Source organism: Oncorhynchus keta, unplaced genomic scaffold, assembly GCF_023373465.1.
Source record: "Oncorhynchus keta strain PuntledgeMale-10-30-2019 unplaced genomic scaffold, Oket_V2 Un_contig_10789_pilon_pilon, whole genome shotgun sequence".
NCBI lineage: Eukaryota > Metazoa > Chordata > Actinopteri > Salmoniformes > Salmonidae > Oncorhynchus > Oncorhynchus keta.
Genome location: NW_026277201.1, coordinates 50405 through 68535, shown reverse-complemented (window position 1 = coordinate 68535; position 18131 = coordinate 50405). Strand labels below are relative to the sequence as shown.

The 18131-nt window shown below is 43.3% G+C and overlaps 1 protein-coding gene across 1 annotated transcript in view; it reads left to right on the top strand.

Annotated features, from left to right (window-relative positions):
* The window catches only part of LOC118373314 (ubiquitin conjugation factor E4 B-like), a 91025-nt gene that overhangs the window by 28065 nt on the left and 44829 nt on the right, over nt 1-18131 (top strand). Inside the window, 7 exon segments of the mRNA XM_052500501.1 lie at nt 1153-1312; nt 1580-1805; nt 6112-6253; nt 7884-7984; nt 14828-14939; nt 15204-15287; nt 15780-15836. Of these exon segments, the coding sequence (XP_052356461.1) occupies nt 1153-1312; nt 1580-1805; nt 6112-6253; nt 7884-7984; nt 14828-14939; nt 15204-15287; nt 15780-15836 (882 nt within the window).

The window sequence follows — 18131 nt, the reverse complement described above, 5'->3', positions numbered from 1 at the left end:
CCGTCACGTGCCTTTTTACTGAGGAGTGGCTTCCTTCTGGCCACTCTACCATAAAGGCCTGATTTGGTGGAGTGCTGCCGAGATGGTTGTCCTTCTGGAAAGTTCTCCCATCTCCACAGAGGAACTCTGGATCTCTGTCAGAGTCACCATCGGAAGAGTCTTGGTGGTTCAAAACTGCTTCCATTTAAGAATGTTGAAGGTCACTGTGTTCTTGGAAATGTTTTGGTACCCTTCCCCAGATCTGTTCCTCACTCAACAAAATCCTGTCTCAGCTCTATGGATAATTCCTTCAACCTCATTGGTTTCTGATCTGACTTGCACTGTCAACTGTGGGACCTTATATTGACAGGTGTCCCCCTTTCCCAATCAATTTAATTTACCACAGGTGAACTCCAATCAAGTTGTAGAAATATATATAAACATTTCTAAAAAACTTGCTTTGTCATTATGGTTTATTGTGTGTAGATTGAGGAACATTTTCTATTTAATCCATTAAGGCTGTAACGTAACAAAATGTGGAAATGGTAAAGATCTATGAAAAAGTTAACGACATGTTTAAATTAAGTCTATTTCTCTGTCCAAGGTCCTGAACGTGAACATTGATAGGCCCTGCCCTACTATGATCACCAGACAACAGCTCTGTCCAGTGTGCTAACCCCAATAGTTTGATTTAAGATGAATGGACTGTCACTTTGTTGATGTTAATCCAAATTAGTTGTCTGACTGTTAGTGCTGCCTTATTGAATGTCGGCTTTATATTTCAAAATTCAATTTAATTGAATCTCTTAACGTTGATAGAGAAATATAATGCTTCGACTGTTAGGTCGATAATTTTAGTCATTTTTGTTATTACTACCTTTTATTGAATGTAGACCTTATTTTTCTAAATTAATTTGAATTGAATCTCTGAAGAAAAAATAAACTCACTGCTGTTGTTCATCACTTTGTTTTTTTTCAAGTTCACATGTCGACCTCGTGGCCTTCATTTCACACATTGAACCCTGATCCCCCTGCATTTACCCAAGGGCATGTAAATGTCGATTTTTCCCGCCTATCGATACACTCAACATTACCGCAGGTCCACCTGTCACTTGAGCAGCATTGTCCGGTCTAGCTAGTACTTCTAACTTTCCATGGGTGTGCCTGTCCCAGGAATCCGCTGAAACCTCCGATGTCTCTGAAGAGCAGGCTCTGCAGCTCATCTGTAAGATCCTGCGTGTCTCCTGGAAGGAGCAGGACAGAGATGTCATCTTTCTCCCCTCGCTTGCCGCAGAGTTCCACCAGAGCAGCCCGAAGACGGTAGGGCAAAGATGCAGGAGATTTGACACGATTTTCTTGAATTGTATAGCTTTTTGCAGAAAAGTCCTAGATTAGTGCTTTAGGATATTGGCATCTGAATGCAATAGCTATTAAAAAAATGTATCTCCTCTAACCCAATGTTTCTGTTGAAATTTGAAGAAAATATTTGTATTAAATTGAAATGCAAATAGTTTTTTTGTCTCATGTATACTATTGTACATTGCACTGCAATGACAAGTCACAAATGAAGTGTGTATGCTATTTCTCTTCCTCCTCCCAGTCTACTCTGACTTTAAAGACCTGATTGGCCAGATCTTGATGGAGGTTCTCATGATGTCCAGCATGTCGCACATCCACAATCCCTTCGCCAGCCTGACTTCCACGTCCCAGCCTATTGCTGCTGCCAAATCTCCCGACCGCCACCTGACGCTGGTTCAGCCCTCTAGCCAGGGCGGCAGTCCCATGGCCACCAGTGCAAGCTCATTTGGGACCAGCTCTCTGTCCAGGCAAGTATGCCCCAATGACCCCACAACTATTCCCCAGTCCTGGGTAAATACAGTAGGACTGTGTCCCAAATGGCATTCTATTCGCTATAGAGCTCCCCTACTTTTGACTAGCTCCAATAGGGCTCTGGTCAAAAGTAGTACACTGTATAGGGAATAGGGTGCCATTTGGAGCCCAGCCTAAACTTACCATTTGCACATATGGTTGTTCAAATTCAACCAGTGCCATTTAACTTTGATCTCTGATTACAAATTGTACAAGACACCCTGATGGAATCCATTCAAAATAGTGTCTAATGGAATTCCTATATTGAAATTGACAGAGATTGAATTGTTCCCTTTCTTGTAATTGAGGCCTACTCAATAGGAAGTGTTGTGTTTTTTTGAACTGGCACAGTCATGGTATCGTTCTGTGTTCTTCATTAAGTCTTATATAACCCCTTTGTTTTGCCATGTTGTCCACAGCCTATACGGGTGTAGTCCATACCCACTGGCTTTTAACCCATCCAGGATGACCTCTCCATCCCTACCCACCTCCACACATCCAATGGTAGCCCCAAGTCCCCCTACCATGGCCAACCCCTCTAGGCTCTCTCTCTCCGCCCCCCTGCCCGTCTCCGAGCACTACCGGCCCTACTCTGTCACCTCTCCCTGCGGGCTCTCCACCCCCCCTTGCCCCACTCTGGCCAGCCTCCCTGGGTTTTCCTCCGTCCCTGGCCCTGTCCCTGCATGTTTCCCAGTACCGCCCATCGCCCTGTCCCAGGCCCCAGCCCCACGACTACCAACCACCCCCCAGTCGGTTCTCCTTCCCTCCTCCAGACCTCGCCCACCCAGCTCCATGCCCCTCCCTCTGTTGCCCACCTCGCCCAGAGCAGCTGCCCGACAAGCTGCCCGGATCCCGTCTAGGTACTTCCTTAACCACCTGTGTGCAACAAGCTACCTTACTAAAACATTAATCCTCCTCCAGCCTCCGCTGCCCACGATATACCCCCAACACGATTGGATTAGAGTATGAACTGAAAAGCTTGCTCTGTGGATTGAAATGTGGTTGCAAACGCTGTCAAATGAAATGAGAAGTAAAGCCCTTTTCCACCAAGTTAGAATTGAAATGTACTCTCTTGTTCCCAGACACAGATTAAGCCTAGTCCTGGACTAAAAATACATCTCTATGTAGTTTTTCCATTGAGTTGCTTTTTTGTCCAGGACTAGGTTTAATCTGTGTCTGGGGAAGAAGTCACAGAGTAAAGGTTTACATATAATTCCCACCCACAAACCTTAAATTCTCTGATTAGAACTATTTACAATTGCTGTCATAAAAAAAGAGTGTGTATGTTTAAATAAAATGCTCCGTGTTTGGTCAGTTGGGACAATGGCCCAGTTCTGATGAATAAAAACTTGGAGCTGGAACAGTGTCATTGAGAAACGAGGAGAAAGACCCTTTATTTTGCTTTCAAATGCATTGCTTGTCCTTGCATGTTTTTTGTGTGAAGCATAGCTTTGGTTCTCTTTGACCATGGTGGCTATAGGAGCCTATGTGTCCTTGTATCTTCATATATGTTGATGGACATGGAATTAGGTCAGCACTAGGGGAGTAGTCGTGTGTTCTATTCCACAGTGAATCACAATCAGGGTTCAGCTGAAGTCCGAGAGACGGTGTGCTAGTCATATCACTTCCTTCCTATGTCCTTTCCTCAGTGCTACCCTCTTCCTTCCCAACCCCACCCTCTCTTATATATATGACCTGTGTCTCTCAACTGTCCATCAAATCCCGTCTTAGTCTTCATGTTTTTCCACCCTGACCACCTATTTTATCCCTCGTTCCTCCACGCCAGCCCCCTCTCCTTTCTGTTCTTCGCCCTCTCTGACATGTCTCAGGACAGCAGCGACGAAGAGGATGAGCAGGAGGAGGATTTTGTTTCAGTTTGGGTCCAGGTATACACCGCTGCACGGCCTGTGTCTTCAGTAGACTCACCGGCAGGTAGGCCTGTACCCTAACTGCCCTAAGCTCTCTCCTGGCCCTTTTACACTAAGTCTGAATTTGTCCTGGTAGGTGATCTAAACTGGGACATGATTAAACCACCTGACCGAGTCCTAAAGCAATGGGACTCCCTAAATCTTTCTCAGATTATTACCAATCCCACAAGGTATGACACCAAGCACCCAGCAAAGGGTACTCTCCTCGACGTTATCCTCACAAATAATCCTGATAGCTATCAGTCTGGTGTTTTCTGTAATGACCTTAGTGATCACTGTCTTACAGTGTTCGTAATGGCTGCTCAGTGAAACGACCTGTCCTGATTGGTCATAGACGCTTGCTAAACAACTTTAATGAGCAAGCCTTTCTTCATGAACTGGCCTCCTGTAAAATGGTATAGAATCAGCTTGATCCCTTCTGTCGAAGACGCTTGGACAGGTTCAGCCCCTGGTTCGGCCGCGATCTTGAAGAGTTACTCCACCTCAGGAATTGCATTTGGCGACAGGCTCGGTGCACACATACTCAGGCTTACTGGCTCTCGTTCAGGCTAATGAGAAATAAGTACACCAAAGTTAGTTACTTTAAGGAGTAAGTCAGGATTCCTGTTTGACTCAGCCATGCCTCCTTGCCCCTCCCAACATTTCCTCATCTCCCACCCCTTCTAATGGAACTAGCCTCAACCCTTCTCTCTCTTTCCTCCTGCCCCGCCCGCTACAAAGTTTCTCCCTGCAGGCGGTCACTGAGTCCAAGGTGCTGAAGGAGCTCCTGAAACTTGACCCTGGGTCAGATGGTTTAGACCCTTCTTTAAGGTTGCTGCCCAAGCCTATCACCAAACCTTTAACCTCTCTCTCCTTTCTGGAGAGGTTTTACATTGTATTTTTAATCCCAGCTCCCGTCCCCACAGGAGGCCTTTTTGGTAGAGCGACTGCCTAGATAAGTAAATAAAATATTTAAACGCTAACCACTGCGTCTCAAATGGCACCCAATTCCCTACTTGGTGCACTAATTTTGACCAGAACCCCAGGTCCCTGGCCAAATGTAGTGCACTATATAGGTATTAGATGCCCTTTGGGACGTAACCAGCGTTAAACCACTGCAGGCCAGCTGCCGCAGGAACAGGTTCAGAAATGTCGAGGCTGTAAACACTTGCAGATTTGACAGGCCTCGGCTGTATTTGAAGCTTAACCTTAGAACTAGTTTATTTCAGTACAGATTGAGGCAGGGTGCTCAGCTTTGTTGTCTAAATTGCAGTTAAGTAAACAAAAAAAAGATTGACTAGGCTAGCACTGCAGTTAGTAGCCTGATATCAGGTACTCAAGCACTAGGATCCTGAAGGTCTTGGAAATAATCAGCACGAGTTTGGCCCAGGATTGTAATTTCCCAGTGAATTAGCCCTGTCATGTACTGTAGCTCAGATGGCCAATTTCTCTAGCTCTCGGATCAAATGTGTGATTTGTGGAAAGGATCCAAAATGTAGACCTGTCTGTCAAGACCAGGCAAATAAACCTTGAAGTGCATGTCGAAGACACTGTTTAATCTTACTGCAAACAATATTCAGATCAAAGACGACAACGGATTTGATCTTGTCTTCAGATGGTGTCTGTTATCCGCAATATCCCTGCAGTCACTAAAAAGTTAGATTTCTGCGGTATTGGCAGAACATTTGTTGCAATACGTGTGCAACGCAGCCCTGGTATCTCCTAGCGACAGTTTGTCACAACCTGTATAAATGATTTATTTTATTTTAATGTCTCCAACCGTAGATAACATGACTAACTGTATAGCCAGAGGTTTGTGTTGGTGTGAAGATGCTCACAGGTTACCCACCGGTCTGTCTTCTGAAACCGACCACTAGCAATGCATTAGCTTAGACACCTGTGAACCCTTGTGGTCAATGGATATCTCTGTAGAATCCATGACCTGTATTGTGTTCATTAGGCACCAAATGGAAGGAAATTAACTGAAAATGGACTGAAACATACCAGGAGGGAGCCAGCGACTACATGGAGTTGAACAAAAATAAACGCAAAAGGTTTTCCGTTGCGTGCCCTATTAAACACGACCCAGCTTTAAACTTCAAACTGCTATTGAGGGAAATTATTGAAGGAATTTTGTCAAATCGAAGTTAGATAGCTTTCAAACTCAAGAATTGTGGATTAAAAATGCTGAAACACTACGCTGCAGTACTGTAGCTAACGTTGGACATTTCTTTCAGGAGAACCTGAAAGGTCGCTTATTTACCACATTTGTCCACGCGGCTTGTTCTGCGCCTGTCGTACTGTCAAATGTAATGACTTTGTCTCCCTCTGTTTTACTCTCCATCTGTCTGTGTAGTCTGGGTGTGTCTGCAGGGGGAATTGACTCGCAATCCTGCAGCGACTGCTTCTCCATCGAGGCGTGCATGGAGACTGAGATGCTCAACTACCTCATCGAGCGCTTTGACAGTGTCGGCATGGAGGAAAGTAAGGCGCCCAAGGTAAACTGGAAACACCCCAAACATAGGGGTGAACCCTAAGGTGGGGAGCCACATATCTACTCATTTGGAAGTAGGGTTGGGAAATGCCGGGGACCTCACAATACGATATTTATTGCTATTCGTATCTGCCATTTTATTCCGATGATGTTCCAAACATTATTGCTCACTATTTGTCTGCGGCAGAGAGAAAGGTGAGCGCAAGAGAACATTTGTTTTGATCAGTCATGGAAATAGAAGTACTGAAAACATGTTGGTTCACAATTTAGAAATAAGATATAGAACAAGCTATAGGATGAAAAATAGCGGCGTTTTGCCGCAGTTACAGCCCACTAGTGCTAGCTAACGCTACTTAGCACATTTTTTGGTTGTATTTTACCAATCAATACATGGAGTCAAAGTAACATCGTCCAAAAAATAATCTAGGTTTCTATAGATTTTTTCCCCCATCACTATTGGAAGCATTTGGAAACACCATTTTAAGATAGTGTCCCCAAACAATGCTTACTTTTCAGCCATGCGTGGTGTGCTGTAAGACCTCTGGTTGTAGCAGAAATGTCCTGAGATGAGGCAAAGTTAAATTTGCACATCGGAACGCTCTTTTCTGATTAAAATGTTATTTAAAAGAGAGATGGATAAAATGCATGAACATAAACCCCTCGCAACACAAATCAGGTAATACCCAATGGAGTTCAAAGAGCCTGACCACAATTAGGGCTGTGGCGGTCATGACATTTTGTCAGCCGGTGATTGTTAAGCTAATAACTGCCGGTCCCACGGTAATTTACCTTTTTTAATCGACATAAACACATTTAGCATCTCAGCCTACAAGCCACTGATGCAGACCTTTTGGAACATATACATTTTTAAAAAGTCTAATAAATAGATTTAAAATAGCCTACACCATCACAATAAATCCATAATTTTTTTTAGATAGGTCTAAAGAAAAGAAACAAGTCCTCCTATATGCTTAATTGAGTTATTTATGCAACTTTAGTTGTGGCACAAATGTTGGAGTATAGGTTTTGATTTTTAATACATTCTATAGACAATTGCATAGCCTATAGCCCACGAGCTCGCGTTGCACAACATGTCTATCATGAAGTGTTTGATTTAGATTTTCTAAAACGTTTGCATTGATGTCACAGTTATTAGAGAGACGATAGAGTGGTTCTCTGTGGGAAGACGGATAGCTTTGGAATGTGTTGGGTGGAAGGGAGTAGAGCAACGGTTGAGATAGGGGAGGCAGATGGACGTCTGTGGACTGGGGGAAGAAGGTTTTGCGGTCTGAATACAGTTGTGTTGACCTTTTGGGAAAAATTTAACTTGGTTAAGCTTCTCTAGTGTCCGTGAGTTATTTACTCTGAAAAATAAGAACCTAACACTAGTTACCATGACTAAACGATCAGATGGAATTCGACTGTGGTTGTGACTTGTGATCAGTGGTGTGGTAGTAATGCGGTCACCGTAACAGCCCTAACCACAATACCGCTCACGATGAGAGAACGCGCCACTCCTCTGTGACCAAATTATGATTCTGCAGAAGAATGTGGAGACAGGGTCACCTTGACCTGAGCAGCCCTGATGGTGTCAAAACAAACGGTACTTCTCTTTCCTCCTCTTGTCTTCTCAGATTTGCAGCCACCCCAGTGTCAGTCAGCTCCTCAGCAACATACGCTCACAGTGCATTTCCCATGCTGCTCTTGTCCTTCAGGGTGCCCTCACGCAGCCCAGGTCAGTCTGACACCTTCCTGTCACATGTGACCTCTTCCAATACTGCGGTCATAATAGTCATTTCTATTATTCTGTTCATCAGTGTTTCCTCTGCCATTAAATAGTGTCTAGCTGTCTAGGTCTGTTGCCTGTTAGTTTCAAATGACCCATTTATTTCAAATATTTTTTTGACAACCCAAATATCTACTCATAGACACATGGAAGAAAACCTAAATTAACTTGTCAATTGAAAGTTGTGATGTGATTTTGCTTTCACCTGGAAATTAAACTATGGAAAAGACATGTTTTGAAATTGTGATGCCAGATGGCCTGGATGTTGCTTTCGCCTGGGAATTAAACTATGGAAAAGACATGTTTTGTTCTTTTTGTCTGCCATTTCAGCCCCCCTAGCAGGAGCTTCTGTTCTAGCACCATAGCAACGCATTTATTTATCATTGGGTTCACATATCCACATTATTTTGCCTTGTCGTTTACACCTTTGCTCCCACACTCTACAGTTCTCTCACCATTCTCAGAGCACGTTAGTTAGCATGCATGCTACCACTTGTTAAAGGGCAGAATACAAGTATATGATGCAAGAATTTGGCCAAACATAAGTTTATTACTCCAAATAGTATTGGCCAGGAGACTCGTTCCAGGTATGTTGTGTGTCTAAGTTATATCCTACGCAATACGCATTGCAAGAATGAAAATTAGATACGCAAAATGGCCATCTTGCATAGTTGCAAGCGTGTGTAGCCTCAGTTTAGTAACTCGATGCAGTCAATCAGTACAATTATTTAGTAAGCCCTTTTTACATCAGCAGATGTCATAAAGTGCTTATACAGAAACTCAGCCTAAAACCCCAAAGAGCAAGCAATGCAGATGTAGAAGCACAGTGGCTAGGAAAAACTCCCTAGAAAGGAGCAAACCTAGGAAAAAACTTAGAGCAGTCAGGGTCAGGAGTGGCCAGTCTTCTTCTGGTTGTCAGTGAAGATTGTTCTTCAAGATGTTGAAACATTCATAGATGACCAGCAGGGTGAAATAATCATAGTGGTTGTAGAGGTTGCAACAAGTCAGCACCTCAGGAGTAAATGTCAGTTGGCTTTTCATAGCCGAGCATTCAGACAGAGTATTTCTATCTATTAGGGATCTAACACATATACTGCCTGCATCAGTTACCTGATGTGTAATAGAGTTCCATGTAGTCATGACTCTATGTAGTATTGTGTGCCTCCCATTGTCTGTTCTGGCCTTGGGGACTGTGAAGAGACCTCTGGTGGCATATGCATGGGTGTCCGAGCAGTTTTTTGCTAGCAGTTTAAACACACCTCTGTGCATTCATCTTGTCAGCAGTTCTTACAAAAGCAAGTAGTGATGAAGTCTATTTCTCCTCCACTTTTGAGCCATGAGAGATTTACATGCATATCATTAATGTTAGCTCCCCATGTACATTTAGGGGCCAGCTGTGCTGCCCTGTTCTGAGCCAATTGTAATTTTTCTAAATCCCCCTTTTTGGCACTTGACCACACGTCTCAACGGTAGTCCAGGTGCGACAAAACTAGGGCCTGTAGGACCAGCCTTGTTGATCGTGTTTATAAGGCAGATGAGCACCTTATTATGGACAGACTTATCCCCATCTTAGCTACTGTTGTATCAATATGTACAATGCTTTTACTTTTTTAAATATTTAGGGCTAACTTATTCCTTGACACCCATTCTCAATCTAGTTCAAGTTATTTTAGTAGCTCATATGTGGAGTCATCCGCATGCATAGACACACTGACTTTACTCAAAGCCAGTGGCGTGTCGTTAGTAAAGATTGAAAAAAGTAATGGGCCAAGACAGCTTCCCTGGTGAATTACTGATTCTACTTGGATTATGTTGGAGAGGCTTCCATTGAAGAGCACCCTATGTGTTATGTTATACAGGTAACTCTTTATCCACAATATAGCAGGGGGTGTAAAGCCATAACACACACATTTTTCCAGCAGCAGACAATGATCGATAATGTCAAAAACCACACTGAAGTCTAACAAATCAGCCCCGACAATCTTTTTGTCATTCATTTCTCTCAGCCAATCATCAGTCATTTGTGAAGTGCTGTGCTTGTTGAATATCCTTCCCTGTAAGTGTGCTGAAAGTCTGTCAATTTGTTGACTGTAAAATAGCATTGTATCTGGTCGAGCAAAATATTTTCCAAAAGTTTAATACGGATTGGTAAAAGGCTGATTGATTGGCTTTATGAGCCAGTAAAGTGCACTTTACTATTCTTAGGTAGCGGAATGACTTTTGTTCCCTCCAGGCCTGAGGGCACACACTTTCTAGAAGATTTAAATTGAAGATATGGCAAAATAGGAGGGGCAATATCGTCCATTATTATCCTCAGTAATTTTCCATCCAAGTTGTCAGACACCGGTAGCTTGTCATAGTTGATAGACAACAATACTTTTTTAAAGTCTTCTAAACTCATTTGAAGGAATTCAAATGTACAATGCTTGTCTTTCATAATTTGGTCAGATATACAGTACCAGTCAAAGGTTTGGACACACTTACTCATTCAAGGGGTTTATTTTACTATTTTCTACATTGTAGAATAGTAGGTAGTGACGACATCAAAACTATGAAATAACACATATGGAATCATGTAGTAACGAAGTTTTAACAAAATGTATTTTAATTTGAGATTCTTCAAAGTAGTCACCCTTTGACTTGATGACAGCTTTGCACACTCTGGGCATTCTCTCAACCAGCTTCATGAGTCACCTGGAATGCATTTCATTTAACAGCTGTGCCTTAAGTTCATTTGTGGAATTTCTTTCCTTCTTAACATCAGTTGTGTTGTGACAAAGTAGGGGATGGTATACAGAAGATAGCCCTATTTGGTAAAAGACCAAGTCCATATTATGGCAAGAACAGCTCAAATAAGCAAAGATACATGACAGTCCATCATTACTTTAAGACAAGAAGGTCAGTCAATTGAAAGTCTCTTAAAGTGCAGTTGCAAAACCCATCAAGCGCTATGAAGCTGGCTCTCATGAGGACCGCCACAGGAAAGGAAGACCCTGAGTTACCTCTGCTGCAGAGGATCAGTTCAGTAGAGTTAACTGCACCTCAGATTGCAGTCCAAATAAATGCTTCACAGAGTGAATAACAGACACATCTCAACATCAACTGTTCAGAGGAGACTGCATGAATCAGGCCTTCATGGTCGGGTTGCTGCAAAGAAACCACTACCAAAGGACACAAATAAGAAGAAGAGACTTGCTTGGGCCAAGAAACACGATCAATGGATATTAGACTGGTGGAAATCTGTCCTTTGGTCTGATGCAAAATTTGCGATTTTTGCTTACCACCGCCGTGTCTTTGTGAGACGCAGAGTAGGTGAACGGATGATCTCCGCATGTGTCATTCCTACCGTGAAGCATGGAGGAGGAGGTGTAATTGTGTGGGGGTGCTTTGCTGGTGACACTGATTTATTTAAAATTCAGGCATGCTTAACAAGCATGGATACAACAGCATTCTGCAGCAATACACCATCCCACCTAGTTTGCTTTGTTTTTCAACAGGACAATGACCCAACACACCTCCAGGCTGTGTAAGGGCTATTTGACCAAGAAGGAGAGTGATGGAGTGCTGCATCAGATGACCTGGCCTCCACAATCACCCAACCTCAACCCAATTGAGATGGTTTGGGATAAGTTGGACCGCAGAGTGAAGGAAAATCGGCGAACAAGTGCTCCACATGTGTGGGAACTCCTTCAAGACTTTTGGAAAAGCATTCCAGGTAAAGCTGGTTTAGATAATGCCAAGTGTGCGCAAAGCTGTCAAGGCAAAGGTGTCAGCTACATTGAAGAATCAAAAATATATTTTGGGTTTTTTGGGTTACCACATGATTACTTATTTGTTATTTCATAGTTGTGATGTCTTCACTATTATTTTACAGTGTAGAAAATAATACAAATAAAGAAAAACCCTTGAATGAGTAGGTGTGTCCAAACTTTTGACTGGTCCTGTACTTGGATGTGTAGTGTCTGAATTTGTTGCTGGCATGTCAGGCCCAAGTTTGCTAATCATGCCAATTAAAAAATAATGAAAGTAGTTGGCAATATCAGTGGGTTTTGTAACTAATGAGGCATCTGATTCAAATAATGTTGGAGCTGAGTTAGACTTTTTGCTCAAAATTTAATTGAAGGTGCTCCAAAGCTTTTTTACTATCATCCTTTATATAATTTATCTTTGGTTCATAGTATAGCAGAAGCAGGTCAGGGTTCCATAGCTGCAGGCAGAACAGCGGAAACTGGATCAGCAGCCCAACCAGGTAGACTGGGGACAAAGCCAGTCAGGAGTGGCCAGGTAGTTCTGAGGTATGGTCCTAGGGCTCAGATCCTCCGGGAAGGAAGAGCGAAAGATTGGAGAAATCGAGGTAGTATCCTTAAGATCATACAGGAGAAATATGACTGATTGACCATAGCCCCTTGGCACATACACTACATGACCAAAAGTATGCAGTCACCTGCTCGTTGAAAATCTCATTCTAAAATCATGTGTATTGATATTGATTTGGTCTTCCCTTTGCTGCTATAACAACCTCCATTCTTCTGGGAAGGCTTTCCACTAGATGGTGGAACATTGCTATGGGGACTTGCTTCCATTCAGCCACAAGCATTAGTGAGGTCGGGCACTGATGTTGGACGATTTGGCCTGGCTCGCAGTCGGCATTTCAATTCATCCCAAATGTGTTTGATTGGGTTGAGGTCAGGGCTCTGTGCAGGCCAGTCAAGTTCTTCCACACCGATCTTGACAAACCATTTCTGTATGGACCTTGCTTTGTGCACATGGGCATTGTCATACTGAAACAGGAAAGAGTCTTCACCAAACTGTTGTAAGCACAGAATCCTCTAGAATGTCATTGTATGCCATAGCGTTAAAATTTCCCTTCACTGGAACTAAGGGGCCTAGCCCGAACCATGAAATACAGCCCCAGACCATTATTCCTCATCCACCAAACTTTACAGTTGGCACTATGTATTGGGGCAGGTAGCGTTCTCCTGGCATCCGCCAAACCCAGATTCGCCGATCTGACTGCCAGATGGTGATGTGTGATTCATCACTACAGAGAATGTGTTTTCACTGCTCCAGAGTCCAATGGCGGCAAGCTTTACGCCACTCCAGCCGACGCTTGGCATTGCGCTTGGTGATCTTAGCTTTCTGTCGGCTGCTCGGCCAAAGAAACCCATTTCATGAACGTCCCAGCGAACATTTATTGTGCTGATGTTGCTTCCAGAAGCAGTTTGGAACTCCGTAGTGAGTGTTGCAACCAAAGACAGACTATTTTTAAGCTCTATGCGTTTTTGCTCAATTTCATTCAAGTCAGCAACAGGTGTGGCTGAAATAGCCAAATCCACCAATTTGAAGTGGAGTCCACATACTTTTGTATATATTGTGTAGACTATTGCAGCATAAGGACTGAGACGGGGTTGGGGGACACCGTGGTCCCGTCTGACAATTCCCCTGGACAGGACAAACCAGGCAGAATATAACCCAACCCACTTTGCCAAAGCACAGCCTCGCACCACCAGAGGGATATCAACAGACAAACTAATAGTACCCTGAGATAAGGCAGAGTACAGCCCTCGATGATCGCCCCCACCACGCAAGCCCGAGGGAGCGCGAGACCGAACAGGAAGATAATGTCAGTGACAACCCACTCAAGTCGTGATGCACTCCTTCTAGCGACGACATGGGAGAGCACTAGCAAACCAGTTACTCAGCCCACGTAATGGGGTCAGAGGCAGAAAGTCCCAGTGGAGAGTGGGAGGAGCCGGCCTGGCAAAGAGTGCAAGGGTGGTTCATCACGCCAATGTCTTGCCATTCACATTAGCACCTTTTGGCTAGACTGCTCAATCACTGGACCTACTGAAAAGATGAGTCTTCAGTAAAGACTTGTCGGTTGAGACCGAGTCTGCATCTCTCTCAAGGATTGGTAGACCATTCCATAAAAATGGCGATCTGTAGGAGAAAGCCCAGCCTTCAGCTGTTTGCTTAGAAATTCCAGGGACAATGAGGCCTGCGTCTTGTTACATTTACATTACATTTAAGTCATTTAGCAGACGCTCTTATCCAGAGCGACTTACAAATTGGTGCATTCACCTTATGACATCCAGTGGAACAGCCACTTTACAATAGTGCATCTAAATCTTTTAAGGGGGGGGGGGGTGAGAAGGATTACTTTATCCTATCCTAGGTATTCCTTAAAGAGGTGTGACTGCAACATACATGTAGGTATGTACGGCAGGACCAAATCGGAGAGATGGGTAAGAGCTTGTCAATGTAATGCTTTGTACCTTAATCAGCCCTAGCCTTAACATCAAGCCAGTGTCGAGTGGCTAGCCCTGGAGTAATATGATAGATGTATTATCATTTTTGGGTTCTAGTCAAGATTCTGGCAGATTATTTAGCACTAGCGGAAGTTTATTTACTGCTAGCTGGAGAGTAGAGCACTGCAGTGGTTTAATCTTGAAGTGACAAAAGCATGGATTAGTTTCTGACAAAGTTTTAGATTTTCAGTGTTACTCGACGCTAACATACTGTTTTGCCAATGGAAAAAGCTGCTCTTGAAATATTTGTATATGTTCGTTATAGTAACTCGACGCTAACATACGTACAGTATAAAATAGGGTTTTGTTAGAATGCCTGTTTTGCCAATTGTTAAATGGTAGAAAACAAGAATACAATGCACATTTTCCCATTCAAAATACGCTCCTAATTTGGTCTCAAAATAGTATTTGGCCAGGTGACATGGTTCAGGTATGTTGTGTGTCTGAGTAAAAGCGTTCCTCCTCCCCTTGCCCCTCCACTCAGGAGCCCCCTGCAGCAGTCCCTGCTGGTGCCCTACATGCTGTGCCGAAACCTGCCATATGGCTTTATCCAGGAGCTGGCCCGCATGACCCACCAGGAGGAGGTCTTCAGACAGGTGGGCTCAACCGACAGACCGAATGACACACAGACAATGCTTTTATTAGTGTGACGTTGTCCAAGCTAGTAGAAGGTAAGACTGAGAATTTAAAGGTCCATTAGAAAACATTTGGTAATATAGGATTTGGTCAAACACTTGAGAAAAACCATGTGAAATCAAGCAGATTATCAAGTTGTCCTGTACGTTTCACCATGTTGATTTTCAGCTATCTTTACTGTGGTGCAATCCTCATTTGCTCACCTGCGCTTCTGTGTCTTTCAGATCTTCGTTCCAATCCTTCAAGGGCTGGGTCTGGCTGTGAAAGAATGTTCCTTCGACAGTGACAACTTTAAATTCCCCCTCATGGTAAGTACTGCAGCCTGTGAGAGAGCCTGTCTGTTTAACTGATGGGGGGGAAGTTTGAGATGTGCCAAATGGATTATGATCCCGGCATGGCTGAACCTCTGCTAGCGTGACGAGCCAGTAAACCCTGAGCGAACCTTTTAGGCTCCCACTATATATATATAGGGAATTTTCCCATTGAAGGCCATGGTTCTTTTATTGGTGGACCGGTTGCTATATTGAGTGTGCACGTTTGTTCCATTCAAATTGCCATGGTCTAAGGGGCTAGTAATTCTATTTCTATGGCTCCCAGTACTTTTTACACACATCACGTCTTGTCACAACTGTCATAACATGACATCGGGCGTTTGTTGTTTTTTACACCAGGGGACGGAAACTTAATTGAAAAGATCACATTTGAATATGGTCATTTAACAGTCAATGGTCAGTGTTATGAGGTTATTTTGGATGGGTGTTTATTTAACGTTCACTTACGACGTGTTTTGTTTTCTACAGGCTTTAGCTGAGCTCTGTGAGATAAAGTTTGGGAAGACTCACCCCATGTGCAATTTGGTGAGTATGTTCTGAGAGACGGAGACATCTGTCTTATCTCTTCATCTATTACATAATTTGTAGGGGTTTAAAGGTACTTTTTTTGTACCAAACCATTCGGTACAGGGACCTCGGTTCGGTCCACACTGTGACCATGAATTAATACGTAAAAAAGTTAAACACTCGGGCCTGTAGGCTATGCCTTCGCTGCTTCTTGAGTAAATCTGATCTGAAAAAAAAACAAACATTTGAGGCTATTCTGTTAAAACAACCAGAGCCTATGCTCACGCTGTTTCAAAAGTAAAATCTTAATTGTCTCACTTAAAGCTGTCCTTTTGTGAGGTGCAGCCTGGAACTTGTTCTGTACGATGGCGAGTGGTGAGGTAGATAAACCAGGAGAATTATCCATCGTTGTTTAAATCTTCCGTTTGGGAACATTTTGGCTTCCCGGTAGATTACTATGGCGATGGACAGAGAGACCTCAAACATGTTGTCACATTTACGCTGACATCACGCCAGTATTCCTACCAAGACGGAAACGCAAAACAACAACCACACAACTACATCTTCCCCATACATTTAAGCAGCCCTTTACAGCGGATTCTGACCAGGCTTCGCCCTCTGGCACCCATTTCAGCAAACTGGTACTACTCGCTCTATACAATCAAGCAAAATCAAAGTTGCCAATGAATTGGCCAATGCCCCTGTGTTGCGCTTACTACAGATGGATGGACGTCCAGGGCTCCAGAGCTACTTAACAGTGACATCCCATCTCATTACCCCAGAGTGGGAAAGTCAAAGTAGGGTGCTAAAGAATCACCCCCTTTATGAGAGTCACACAAATGTGCATATTTTTCTTTGTTAGAAAACATTATAGCACAGGCCAATACAATGTCATAGCCATGTTTACATATTGATTTCACATGGATATTGTACTTTATTTTAGTGTTGAGTAATTGTTTTTTTCATGTAAAAATATTCAGTGTTGGTATTCTTGTTTGTGCCCTCATCAGGCATTATGACTAATAACCATATGGAATTAGGATTATCAACACTTTGTATTTCTTAAATAAACATAAGTTAACTACAGTAACTGTTGACATTTAATTTTCCCGCTGTACCGAAATTGAACCATGACCCCAAAAGCCACAATACGTACCCAAACCATAGGTTCACGTTACACCCCTTAGAATTAGCTAACGATCTCCTCCATAGCACCACATAATCCAAGGTGTTGACTCTCTTCTTCCCCGTGGGAAGACAAAGGATGCGTCCCAAATGGAACCCTATTCCCGTTGTATTGCACTACTTTTCACTAGGTCCCATAGTGCTGTGGTCAAAAGTTTTGCAGCATAAAGGAAATTGGGTGCCCTTTGGGACATAGACACAATCCCCTTGCGCATAAATAAGGAATATATGCCTTCAGAAAGTGTTCAGACCCCTTGACTTTTTCCACATTTTTAGGTTACAGCCTTATTCTAAAATGTATTAAAACAACAACAAAAAAAATCATAATTAATCTACACACAATACCCCATAATGACAAAGCAGAAATCGTTTTTTCAATTTCTTTTGCTAATAAAAAAAAAAAAATCAACTGAAATATCACATTTACATAGGTATTTATACCCTTTACCAGTACTTTGATGAAGCACCTTGGGCAACAATTACAGCCTCGAGTCTTCTTGGGTATGATGCTACAAGCTTGGCAAACCTGTATTTGTGTAGTTTCTTCCATTATTCTCTGCAGGTCTTCTCATGCTCTGACAGGTTGCATGGGGAGCATTGCTGCACAGCTATTTTCAGGTCTCTCCAGAGATGTTCGATCGCGTTAAACTCCGGGCTCTGGCTGGGCCGCTCAAGGACATTCAGAGGCTTGTCCCGAAGCCACTCCTGTGTTGTCTTGGCTGTGTGTTTAGGTTCGTTGTCCTGTTGGAAGGTGAACCTTTGCCCCAGTTTGAGGTCCTGAGCTCTCTGAAGCAGGTTTTCATCAAGGATTTCTCTGTACTTTGCTCCGTTCATCTTTGCCTCAATCCTGACTAGTCTCCCAGTCCTGGTCGCTGAAAAACATCCCCACAGCATGATGCTGCCACCACCATGCTTCACCGTAGGGATGGTGCCAGGTTTCCTCCAGATGTGATGCTTGGCATTCAGGCCAAATAGTTCAATCTTGGTTTCATCAGGCCAGAGAATCTTGTTTCTCACAATCCTGTCTCAGAGCTCTAAGGACAATTCTTTCGACTTCATGGCTTGGTTTTTGCTCTGACGTGCACTGTCAACTGTGGGACCTTATATAGACAGGTGTGTGCCTATCCA